We start from the raw sequence: 11,894 nt of genomic DNA, 5'->3' as shown, positions 1-11,894 counted from the left end.
GGGGGAAAGCCCTCCTACCAACCCAGTGTGTGGCCTTGGCGTAGCTGCCCACTTATCCTTGGACCTCAGTTTCCCCCTCCACAACCGAGACGATCAGAGTATTTAAAGGTCCCTCCCACTCTGAGTTCCATGCCCCCTGCCAGCTCAGTCAGTCTGTGTGCATTAGGTTACTACACTTCTTCCTTCCCGAGGGAAGCCGGATCTATTGTGTGCAGGTCCCCCTTGGCACATGTGATCCACGGGAACTCACTTGTGGACACACCCCGTAGGTGACGACAGCACCCCCGCAGCCCTGGGCTGGGGAAGAGAGAATCAGGCAGCCGGATGCTATTCGCATGGATTCCCTTTATTGAACTGTACTAGTTACTGCAGTCAGATTAAGTCACATTTAAAAGCAGACCATCCAGTTGCACTGAAACCGATTATATTCATTACATAGTTTTAATCACTGTCCGGTGAACTGGCAAATCCAATCAAAGCATTAGTCTTTAATTAAAAAATTAAAAGGAAATATTCAGACAATAGCCAAGCAATCACATCACGATGCACAATTACCTAGAATTGCAATTAAAAAGTAGTTAACCGAAGGGGGGGAAAGAAAAACAAGAAAGAAAAAAAAAAAAAAAAAGAAGCAAAGAAAAAAAAATCACACTAATCCTTTTTAAAAAACTATCAATATAATACATGGAGGAACAAAGGACAATAGCCTCAAAAAGCGGGTTTCTCTAACTCTAGAAATGTAGTCTGCGGCGGAAACTCTAAAAGCACACTAGCTGTAGCAGGACAATAAAAAATACTGAGCATGGAATACTTTTAATCTCTGCCATTAATATTCATTTCCAGCTGCTTATAATAGCAGCGCCTCATGGCCAAATCATTAGAGTTTTACATCTGGGTTGCAAATGACACTTTGATTGGATGTAATGTTCAAATGGCCCTCCCCACGGCGTCTCCGGCAAGCCTTCTGCGGAGAGGTGTCCTGTCGAGCGGTCCCTCACTGTGCGTGCTGGCTCATCGTGTGGTTCTGCAAAGGCGAAGAAAGGAGACACGCATGAGGGCAGAAGAATGGAGAGCATGCCCATCCCCTCCCACTCGGTGCATTTACGCCGAGCGCGGCAGAAAAGCATCGCGATTATTACCGAACAAAATGCAACAAGGAAAAAGTGCTCCGGGGACGCAGCTGCCAAGACGCCGCGTTGATTTGGGGCTTGGGGATCGGCTCCTGTTGCCACCAACCTGGGCTCCCTCTGAATTTTTTTGTAGACCATTCAGGTCTTCGCGTGGGGACTGGCTGTACGGAGGGAGAGGGGCAAAGCTGGGGAGGGAGCAGGAATTCAAAACATCCCTGTTCACCGCTCCATCTCCCTTTTGCTCTAATGATCAGGAGGCAATGATATCTGATTGCCTGCAGGCTTCCCCCAGATCTCCCTCTTGGTCCTTCCCAGGAACTGCTCTGAGCCTAGTGGAGGGAGACAGCAGATGTGCCATGCAGCTCTCTGGCCAAGAAACACCCGAGTGGCATGGACATGGAGCGGTATGGACATGCTGGGGCAGGGGGCGGCCACGGTGCCTGCGGCCGAGGCTGTGCGCAGGTCACCCACAGGGAGCGCGCCGGAGGAGGGAGCCTGCCTGTGCTGTCATGTGACAGGGCTCTGGCCAGAAGAACGTTATATAGTTTGTCTGAATCCGCTTGGGAATTCAGGGCCCAGATGGGACCCTCTGGCCAAGTGCTTCCGTCTTCCCACAGCCCGTCACACGTCCCCCCCCTCGCACCAGCCAGAGCAGAACAGAGCAGCAGTGTGGGACTGTCTTTATAGGGGCCAGTGGCCTGGGGCTGGGGGTGGGATTTGGCCTCTAAGAGGCTACAGTCTTTTTGTTTCTTTTCAGTGGTCTGTGTTCCAAATCCCGATCAATCTCATCAAAGCCTCAGGTGGTATTCAGGGCCTCATGACACCTGGCGAAAGGATGCGAAAGCCACCCAGGGCAGAGCAGCCCTGCTGGGGAGCATCTTCCAGATGCCCAGACTTAGGCACTCCCCGTGGCTGGGAGCCGCTCCTGCAGCTCTGCCAATGACCACCAGGGGTCAGATGTGGCACTGCCTCTCTCTCCTGGGCTCCAGGTCTGGGCTGTGAGATGCCCGCAGCTTCCAGAGGAGACCTGGGGCCACCCTGGCTCCCCAGCCCAGGGCCCCCATGGCAGCCTCTTCCCACTGCAGGCATGGCTACTGCCTCCATAGATGATGTCACCAATCCCTCCGGCAAGCTCACGGCCGGCGAAAGGCAGCACCCTGTCCTCACACAGCAGATGCCCACTGACTCTCACAGCACAGAGCGCCAGCCACTGCTGTCCTCCTTCCTTGGGCTCCCGGGCGCAGGCCACATGGCCAGAGTCTGGCAAGCAGGCATGCTGTGTGATGTTGCAGGCACATCTCTTTCAATCCTCACAGCAGCCTTACAAGGCACGAGATGGTAAAATGAGGAAACCGAGGCTCAGACAGGCTCAAGTACACCCAACTAGGACGCAGGAGGGGTGGCAACTGGAATCCAAAAAGCCAGGGGCTTGGTGGAGAAGGTAGGCTTCCCACAGCGCCCTACCCCCGATCATCCAAACTCCTCTCCAGACACAGGCATAAACGCTGCCAGCGTGGCCTGGCACCTCGGTCAGGGACCCAGAGGCACAAGGCAGGTTGTCTGAGGCCACAGATGGGATGCGGCGGTTTCCATGGGAACGGCCACCCTCCAGCCGCGGCACCTCTCCCCGCACTTGTGCAGGGACAGCCAGCCAGTCCTGCAGGGAGCTGAGCCCACCCTCCATCAAACCATTCTCCTGCCTTCCAAGCCTTTGTGGATTCAGTTCCTGCCTCCTCTCTCTTCCCAATCAGGTCACCCTTGAAGTCCTCTAGGTGCACGGGGCTCCCATCCTGCAGCCCCCCGAGGCCCCTCCAACCCACCTCCCACACATCAATGTGCCTCCCAAGTGCCCGACTGGCCGTCTCGTTGAGCTGCAGGCTGGAGGGCATCCCTGCCTTTCTCGGCCCCACCATGCAGACCGGACCCCAGGACAGCCCCCACCTAGAAGGGCTGTGGCAGGCGCAGCTGCCAGGAAGGAGAGGTGGCCTCACCCTCCCGCCTGGCAGTTAACGGTGCCACGTGGCCCGGGCTGTCTGGGTGTGGTCAGGTCCTTCTTTATTTGTAAAGGGTTGGGGAGGCGGAAGAGGAGCGATGGTAGGAAGGTAAACACGTATAGCTCTTTGCTCGTTCTCAAATTATCTTCCCTAGAGCCTGGCCCGAAGCAGACACTGAGTAAATATTTTTGAATCAATGGAAGGATAAATAAACGACTACGTATGTAGGCAGGATGTAGGTCGGCGGAAAGGGGAGAGGGCATATTCCAAGTGGAGGGCACAGCATAGACCAAGGTATGGAGAGGGAGGAAACCGGGCATATGCAGAGCATGGGCATATGCAGGCACCAGCAGGGTGATCCCAGCACAGAGGTCACACGGAGCACTGCTGGGAGCCCTGAATGCGGACTCTGTGTCATAGGCACCAGAAAACCAGAGGATATTTGATCCTTACAGAATCCTGAGGACCACCCACCGGTAATATGCGGGGAGGGGGAGGGGGCCGGTGGTGGTGTTGGGGGCTCTCTGGATAAAGAAGCAGCCTCTCGCCAAGATGCCAAGGACAGGGCTGGTGTGACCCACAGGGGCTCAGCCCGGCAGAGAAATCCTGGAGGTGGAAACCTCCATCTAGGACCACTGGTGAGGACATCGACCGAATAAATGCCACTTCTCAGGTGAGAGCAACAGCGGCCTTCTGTCTTAAGGAGCAGTAGCTGTGGTTAGACTCAAGGAAGAACTTCCTCAATGAGGGTTCTGAGACAGGAGGGTGACACTTCCTTCCCTGAAGTTCGACAGCAGCAGAAGCCCCAGGATGTCACAGCAGATGGAAATGTTGAAACTTGACGCCCAGAGAGGGCCAGGCACCAGAATTCATTCAGCACTGTGTTAGGAAGGGCCTGCCGGATGCTGGGCCCTGGGGCTGCGCCCAGCGGAAGGGAGGGAAGGAGTCCAGCTGGACCCAGCCCTGGAGGGGCCTGACTAGGTGAGGGGGGGGATGCCAAGAGGCACACAGACGTGCACGTGTTGGGTGTGGGATTAATGGCGCAGAAAGGCAGTTATGACAAGAAGCCCGATCAGGGCCACCCAATTAGTATGGGGGAAGGGGCGAGGCTCAGAAGCCCTTGCGCTTGGCCGTGATGGCATCAGCTCCTCCAGAGGCCCAGGGCACAGTCTCGGAAAGGGCAGGAGTGGGTGGCGGGGACCGTCCCGGGGACTCACCAATCACCACCACACCTGTGCGCGCAGTGGCTCCCGGCGGAGACCCGGCCGCCGCTCAATAACCCCGCAAACCCGCCGCCGCCGCCGCTTTCCCCACGGCTTGGAGCTGCGGTCGGTTCGATGGCTGGGGGAAGCAGCCTCATCCAGTCGTCTTAAAGAGTTCTCTCCACCCGGCATGGTTCTCACAAGGGCATTTTGGCTTAATGTCTATTTCTCTGTTTATGCCTGTGCTATTTTTAGCCCCTTCAGAGAAGGAAGAAAATCGTTTTTTAAAGATGCTACCCACCCCGCGGATAAACCCTTCCCGGCATCATAAAGGCCGGGGCTGGGGCGGGGGCGGAAGCCAAGAAGGAGGGGAAGATGCCTAGAGGGGGCCTCTGGCATCCACACGGGCTTCTCTGCCTGCCAGGGAGACGCAGGTGTGGGCCGAGGAGCAGGTGAGAAAAATAAAACGGGAGAACGGGAGGGGGTGGGTGGCACGGGTTTGCGGCCGAGATCCACCGGCTCTGCAGAGCAAGGGCGGCTCTCGCGGTGGAGGTTTCCGGTCGGGCCTGTTCCAGGCGCCTCGGCCTGGTGCCCCTCTGCCCCTGGACACAAGTGAGTGATGGGCGAGGCGTCGGCCCCCCGTGGGCACCTGGTAAACCCTCTCTCCGTGGAAGCCATCCTCGGATGGTTGAGGCCGGGTTCCCTCTGTCACAGCCTCACTTTCATTTACATGGTCGTTCATTCATTCTTTTTCTTTTTTTTTTTTTTTTTTTTTTTTTTTTTGTCTTTTTGCCATTTCTTGGGCCACTCCCATGGCATATGGAGGTTCCCAGGCTAGGGGTCGAATAGGAGCCATAGCTGCCGGCCTACACCACAGCAACGCGGGATCCGGGCTGCGTTTGCAACCTACACCACAGCTCAAGGCAACGCCGGATCCTTAACCCACTGAGTGAGGCCAGGGATTGAACCCACAACCTCATGGTTCCTAGTTGGATTCGTTAACCACTGAGCCATGACACGGGAACTCCCCTTTTTCTTTCCTTTCTTCCTTCCTTCCCTTTGCTTTTTTTGCTTTGTAGGGCTGCCCCATGGCACATGGAAATTCCCAGGCTAGGGGTCTAATTGGAGCTGTAGCCGCCAGCCTATGCCACACCAACGCCAGATCGAAGCCACAGCAACATCAGATCCAAGCTGCATCTGCGACATATACCACAGGTCACAGCAACACTGGATCCTTTAGCCCACTGGGCCAGGGCCAGGGATCAAACCCACCTCGTTATGGATTCTATTGGAGTTCTTCACCGCTGAGCCACAATGGGAACTACCTATTCATTCATTCGTTCAACAAAACTTTATTAAATCCCTACTGGGTGACAGCCATCACATTCGTTGCTAGGAATTCAGCAGTAAAATAATCCCAGTCTGGAGCCCACGCCTGGGTATGTGTTGGGCCATGAAGCAGCACCAGGATCACAGAGTCTGTGGCTGGACCATCCTTCCAAAACCCAAACATAAGCTAGCGTGGGCCAGCTGGACATTCTGCTGGGGGGCCATTCCCATTTCACTAGCCCCAGGAGTGGGGCTATCAAGGTGGCTCAACCCACCTCCATTTGCACGTATGCATGTGTGCATGTGTGCACACACACACACATGTCCCTCCCTAGTCTACAATTGAGATTTCTTCTCCAGATCTTGGCACTATTTTCTGTTCTTTGCTTGGTGTCCCCCTTTGATGCCATCACAGAGTCAAATAGAAAAGACTCACGGTGCTTAACCATGCTGGCTGCCTGGTGCCCTGGAAAACACCGCCTGCGAGGCCATGAGAGATGGTTCAGCATCCCCGGGGATGCACGGGCACGGGCTCGAGAGGAGTTCTCTGCACCCTAGGTCAGTATCAGCTGCCCCTCCTGTGCTCCAGCCATGCCGATGACCAAACATTTCTGAAGTCCTGACACCTCGCCTGGTCCTTTGCAAGGGCCCCCCTCGTGCTAGCCCCTGCCCTGGGCGATGGCAAGGCAGGCAACAAGCACTCAGAGGGCTGAGATGGGCCGAGATGGGCTGGGTCGTGGGTCTGAATCTTGGCTCTGCCGCTTCCCAGCCATGTGGCCTTGGGCAAGTGCTCTGACCTCTGGGGTGTCAAGGGGTGCAGAAATAACACAGCCCACTTCCTAAGATGCCCCAAGGACTCAGGAGATAGTGCAAGTGTACTTTTTTACCCCAGGTTGGCCAAGGGTCAGGGCTCCTTACATGTCCATAAATGATGTCCGTAATACAGGATGCTCTGTGATTGGGGGCCTGTATGTTCCCTGCTTGTACCCCTCTGGGACCCAAACATGGTTTGGGGTCTGCGGTAGGGGCTTCACGGAGGTTTGATGGACTGACCAACCTTGCCTCTCCCAGCTGCTCCTCCTGCATGTCCTGAGGGCTGCCAAGGTCTCAGGAGCGCCCAGGAAAAGGCGGCACCTTGGGTGGTCTTGACCCTGGAGCAGCAGCGTCTGATGGAGGCCCTACCCTCCCTGCCTCCTCCCCACCAAAGCCCCCACCAAATCCCTCACTTCACTGCTCTTCCTCCCCCAGGGGAGACAGGGGAGTATCTGGTGAGCTGGGGAACCTCACAGAGACTTTGTGTGGGAAGCAGGGGGTGTGTACTCATCATTTCATTCATTCATTCACTCATTCCTTCCACAGCCGTGCACCGAGGCCCCAGGCGGGCGCAGGACCCACTGAAATGGAGTAGCCCCAGCCTTCCCCTCGAGAAGCTCACAGTTCCGCAGTGAGGGTGGGGGTACAAGAGAACGACTGGTCCTCAATCGTTGCAGCAGATTAAGGGCGCGGGGACACGGCCCCCACCCCTAGGTCCTCCCACCCGCCCTGCTCACCCAGCCTCACCTGCGGAAGCCACCTGACCTCACCTTGACCTCACATCACCTCTTTGTGGTTCTGCGTTGGCAAAGAGGCTATGGCCGATCCTCTTTCTCCCCACTGCCTGTCCCTAGGTCACTCCCTGGCAGCTTTGGCCTCAAAGGCTCTCAGAGGCTGGCTTTACAGAGAGTGGTCTCCAGGAGCAGGGAGCAAGTCCAGGAACCTGCCTTAACCACGGGAAGATTCATTGCCAGGGGAAAAGGTAGATCCTTTGGGCTCAGATTACAGCCGTGTTCAGGCTAAATGGGATTCTGTAATTTGTTTATTTAACAAACACGGGGCCTGGCTGTATGTGGTGGACGGAAGACAGAGTGAGACCTTTACCAGCTCATGGATGAGGAAGGGGGTGAGATTTCACAAAAAGGGACGATTTCTGATTGCAAAGGGCTTAAGGAAGAAGCTGGCCTCCCACCTGCCCCGTGAGGGGGATGGATGGCTCAGGTTAGACCTTGCACTGGTGTGTGTGTGTGTGTGTGTGTGTGTGTGTGTGTGTGTGTGTGTGTCTGGGGAGATGGGACCGCCCAGACAAAGGCTGGAAGTGTGAAGCATCCTGATAACAACCTCAGCTAACAATTATCCCGAACTCACTGGGTCCTTCTTAACTTTTCGCTTACATTAACTCCCTGAAGCCTCACCACAAGCCTGGGAGTGAAAGACGCTCATATCCCTATTATACAGATGAGAAAACTGAGGCACAGAGTTGAGGTCCTGCAGCTGGTAATGGCGGTGCAGGAGCTGCACCCGTGCATGCAGTCTGCGTGCAGAACCCACTCTTAACCACAGCACTTTTCTGCCTGTGAAATGCGAAAGTGCAGCATATGTTGGGGGAACAATGAATAATTCAGCTTGGCAGAAGCGCAGGGTATGTGCCATGGAGACAAGCCTGGAAAGGAAGGCGGGGGCCTTATTGATGAGGTTCCTTGATGCCAGACGAGGCAGCTTGCCCTTAAATCTGGGCCATGGGGAGCCATCGAAGGTATTTGAGCTGTGGAGTTACATGAGCGGCAAGGAACAGGGAGAGCGCACGCCTCCCGCCAAAAAGGCCTCTCAGCAGGGCCTTCCCACTCTTCTCTCCCTCTGCTCCCTTCCTGGATGCCCCCCTGCCACCCCCCCAGCACACGCGCTGCATCTTGTCCTTTGGGGAGGGTACAGACGCAGGCAGCTCTGCCTCCCTCTCTGCTGTGCATCACCTGGGCAGCCCCTCTCTGCTAGTGAGCACTTATTTTTAGAAGCGTTTGACAATCGTCCAAGGGTCTAAGACGAACAGATGGCCTGTCTTAAAGGCTCGTATGTTCGCTAGTTTGCACTTCTGACAAACGGTAAGCGCACTCGAGAGCACGCCATAAACAGCACTGAATGAATACTCAGAACACAATTTAGCTAATGCACGTCATGAAAATTAGGAGTGAGTGATGGCCACGGTTCCCTCTAAATGCCTGCCCGGTGACGCGGCCGCTCTCCCGGGGGCCCAGGCTCTGACGAGGATGCGTCCCCATGTCCCCCCCACCTCCGGCCCGCCCAGCAAGCCGGCGGCTGCCCGTTTGCACAGAGGGCAAGGAGAGGTTTGCCCATGTGGCAGGGACGTGCGTCCTTGGCATCAGGAGGGTCCTGAGTGAAGCAGGTGACGCACCGGCCTGGGACAGAGCCCAAGATGTCCTCCGAGGCCAAGGCAGCTCCTCGGTGCGTGGGGACATGGGGGGGGCTTTCCCGGCCCTGCCTCCCAGACAGCGAGACAGGCTGGCGTCTGCCACTCTGAGCAGCAGGAAGTGAGCGGCGCACCCGCTTAGCCGGGAAAGTCTGTCTCCTGTGTGAGAGCCTCGATTCATCTGGAACTCGTGGCGTGGAAGGAGATTCCAGCTTCCAGGGAGCAGTGGAGTTGGCTTGGGGGGATTGGCTTGGGGGGTTGGCTTGTGGGGGGGGTGGCTTGGGGGATTGGCTGCTTTCTGGCAGAACCAAGACCCGGAGCAGTTTCAGAGACCTCGCATCCATCACCTGGGGGCATGTTAGAAAGAGCTGTGTGACCCCAACTGCTTCTACTGGAGGTGTCCCCAAAGGAGCTGACCAGCTGCTTTCTTTCATTCTCCTCGCCACTCTGAGGACCCAGGGCGAGGAAGCAAAGACCCCCCTCTAGCCCCTTCTTGTTGGCACCCTGTGGCACCCAGGACCCCAGAGCGCAAAGCGGGTGGCCTGGCCAACAGGCAGTTCCATGAGAGGGAAAAACATTCTTCCTTCCAGTGCAAATGTGGGAGAAAATGTTGTTGTGAAAAAAAAAAAAAGCCCCATAAACTCCCAAGGGGGCAGGTTCTATACGGCTGTGCTTTGGAAATAAAACCCACCGGAGAATAGATTATTAGGAGGGAACTGAAGCCTTCTATTAGGAACTCAGGCCGTAAACAGGCTCCCATTCAGAGTCACCCAACAAAACAAGGGAACTAATAATACCTGCCCAGAGGGACCGCGGACTCAGGGGAACTGCACTTCAGAATGCAAATGGGTCCTGTCGGTCTGTTTGTGAGCAGAGAATCGCAGGTGAGCGACTTGACTCTAGAAAGCAGCTGCGCAAGGGAAAACGAGGCTTTATGGCTGTGTCACAGGCAGGGGAAGGTGAAATCTTTCTAGGACTGCTTTTAAATGGGTCCCCCCAAAGTGACAAGCCTGACCCCCCCAGTCCAGAGTTAATTTGCCCACCACTGTTGCTGTTTCTCCAAAGGGAGGCAGGGGTCCCTCGGGACAAGGCACCGAGCAGACTCGAGACTCAGGACTGAGAATCAAGGGTTTTGGCAACAGAGTGCCAGGTGACCACAGGTTCCCTGCTGTGGACTCTGGTGCCTCCTGGGTGAGGAGGCGCCACACACACACACACAAACACACACAATAGAATACTACTAAGCCATAAAAAAGAAGTGAAATAATCCCATTTGCAGCCCAGGTGACCACAGGTTCCCTGCTGTGGACTCTGGCGCCTCCTGGGTGAGGAGGCGCCTGCACACACACACACACAAACACACACAATAGAATACTACTAAGCCATAAAAAAGAAGTGAAATAATCCCATTTGCAGCAACAATGGATGGACCCAGAGATTATCATACTAAGTGAGGTAAGTCAAAAAGAGAAAGATAAATACCAGATGATATCACTTATAAGTGCAATCTAAAATGTGACACAAATAAACGAGACAGAAACAAGGCAGAAACAGACTTATAGACTAGAAAACAGACCTGTGCTTGTCACAGAGGAAGGGGAAGGGAGGGATGGAGTGGGAGTTTGGGGTTAGCAGGTGCAAACTCTTATATATAGAATAGATAAGCAACAAGGCCCTACTGTGCAGCCCAGGGAACTATATCCAATATCCTGTGATAAACTGTATTGGCAAAGAAAACACGTATATAGCCGAGTCACTTTGCTGTACCGCAGAAATGAATACAACATTGTAAATCAACTACCCTTCAATTAAAGAAATAAACACACCAGCCAAGTGCCTGCTTGGAACCAGCGCCTAGGGTCCATCTCAAATACGAATTAAGACACGATCTCTTGCCCCCAAAGAGCCTGAATCAAACACTGAAAAGCTAAGATTGCATCCTGCTGAAGCAGGGCAGGAATCTGAGCGCACAGGCCACCAGAGCCTGACGAGGGATCAAGACAGAGATGCTGAAAGGCAGTTAAAAATGATCCTGGAAGATTGGGCCCTCAAGACCCAAAGAGGGTCTCCTTCCACCCCAGACCATGTACGTGATGGAACATCCTATCAGTGGGGGCGTCAAACTCACAATAAAAGCTGAAGTACTGAAACACAGCGGCTGATGTGGGGAGACTCCGCCCACAGTGGGCAGGACCCCTCCTGTGCAGCCCTGATTGGAGGCCTCTGGCTCAGGGGCCAGGTGCCGTCAGGTCCACAGGACCAGCGAGCTCAGCCCAGGTCGGGTGCAGAGCAGTAAGGCACGGTGGGGACTGCGTCATCCCAAGAACCCAAACCTCCTAGGAAAGAGGCAGCCCTTGTCGGCTCCAGGCATTGACAGCCTCATGGGAATGCAGGCTCAGTGCTGCCAACGCTTCTGGTTCTACAAGGAAAACTGAAAAATTGAGACTTTTTTCCTATAAAACATCTCCAAGTTTAAAGCACAATGCAGCCAGTGAAAACATGTCTGCAGGTCAAATCCAGCTCACAGGCTGCCAGCTTGAGGCAGCTGGTATTTGGAGAAGGCCTCGAGATGCTTGAGATGCCTTCCAGTACACTGACTGGCTGATGCCCAGGTTGGGGGGCAGAGGATGGGGCAGTGCTATTGGACGGCACAGGGCCCGTCATTTGCAGGGTCCTCACCTGAGGGAATGGGATGGGACCTTGCACGGTTATGTTCCGAGGAAGAGGATGGTGAGTAGAAGATGAGCTTCTGTGGAGGCCAGCACGGTCCTGCAGGTCCCAGGTACCACTACCTCGTGGGCGGGGCCCATCACTTGGCCAGAGTGCCTTCAGGTGTGCCAGGTGCTAGCAAACCTAGGACACCCACCCTCCCCTCCCTCAACCACCCAGAGAGAACAGCACGTGTTTGCCATATCAAGAGTCCTGAGGAGAGGAGTTCTTGTTGGGGCTCAGAGGTAACAAACCCCACCAGCATCCATGAGGATGCACGTTCGGTCCCTAG

General features: G+C 55.2%; 1 protein-coding gene across 5 annotated transcripts in view; it reads right to left on the bottom strand.

Moving 5' to 3' along the window:
- ZNF423 (zinc finger protein 423) overlaps nt 326-11,894 on the bottom strand; it is a 370,410-nt gene continuing 358,841 nt past the window's right edge. For all 5 annotated transcript variants that reach the window (XM_021094227.1, XM_021094223.1, XM_021094224.1 and 2 more), the window contains one exon: nt 326-1,024. In XM_021094227.1, the coding sequence (XP_020949886.1) occupies nt 995-1,024 (30 nt within the window). In that variant the 3' untranslated portion in view covers nt 326-994. The remainder of the gene's footprint in view (nt 1,025-11,894) is intronic.

This window comes from Sus scrofa, chromosome 6 (assembly GCF_000003025.6).
Source record: "Sus scrofa isolate TJ Tabasco breed Duroc chromosome 6, Sscrofa11.1, whole genome shotgun sequence".
Lineage (NCBI taxonomy): Eukaryota > Metazoa > Chordata > Mammalia > Artiodactyla > Suidae > Sus > Sus scrofa.
The sequence above is the reverse complement of the archived record's forward strand: the minus strand, read 5'-3'. Positions and strand labels throughout refer to the sequence as shown.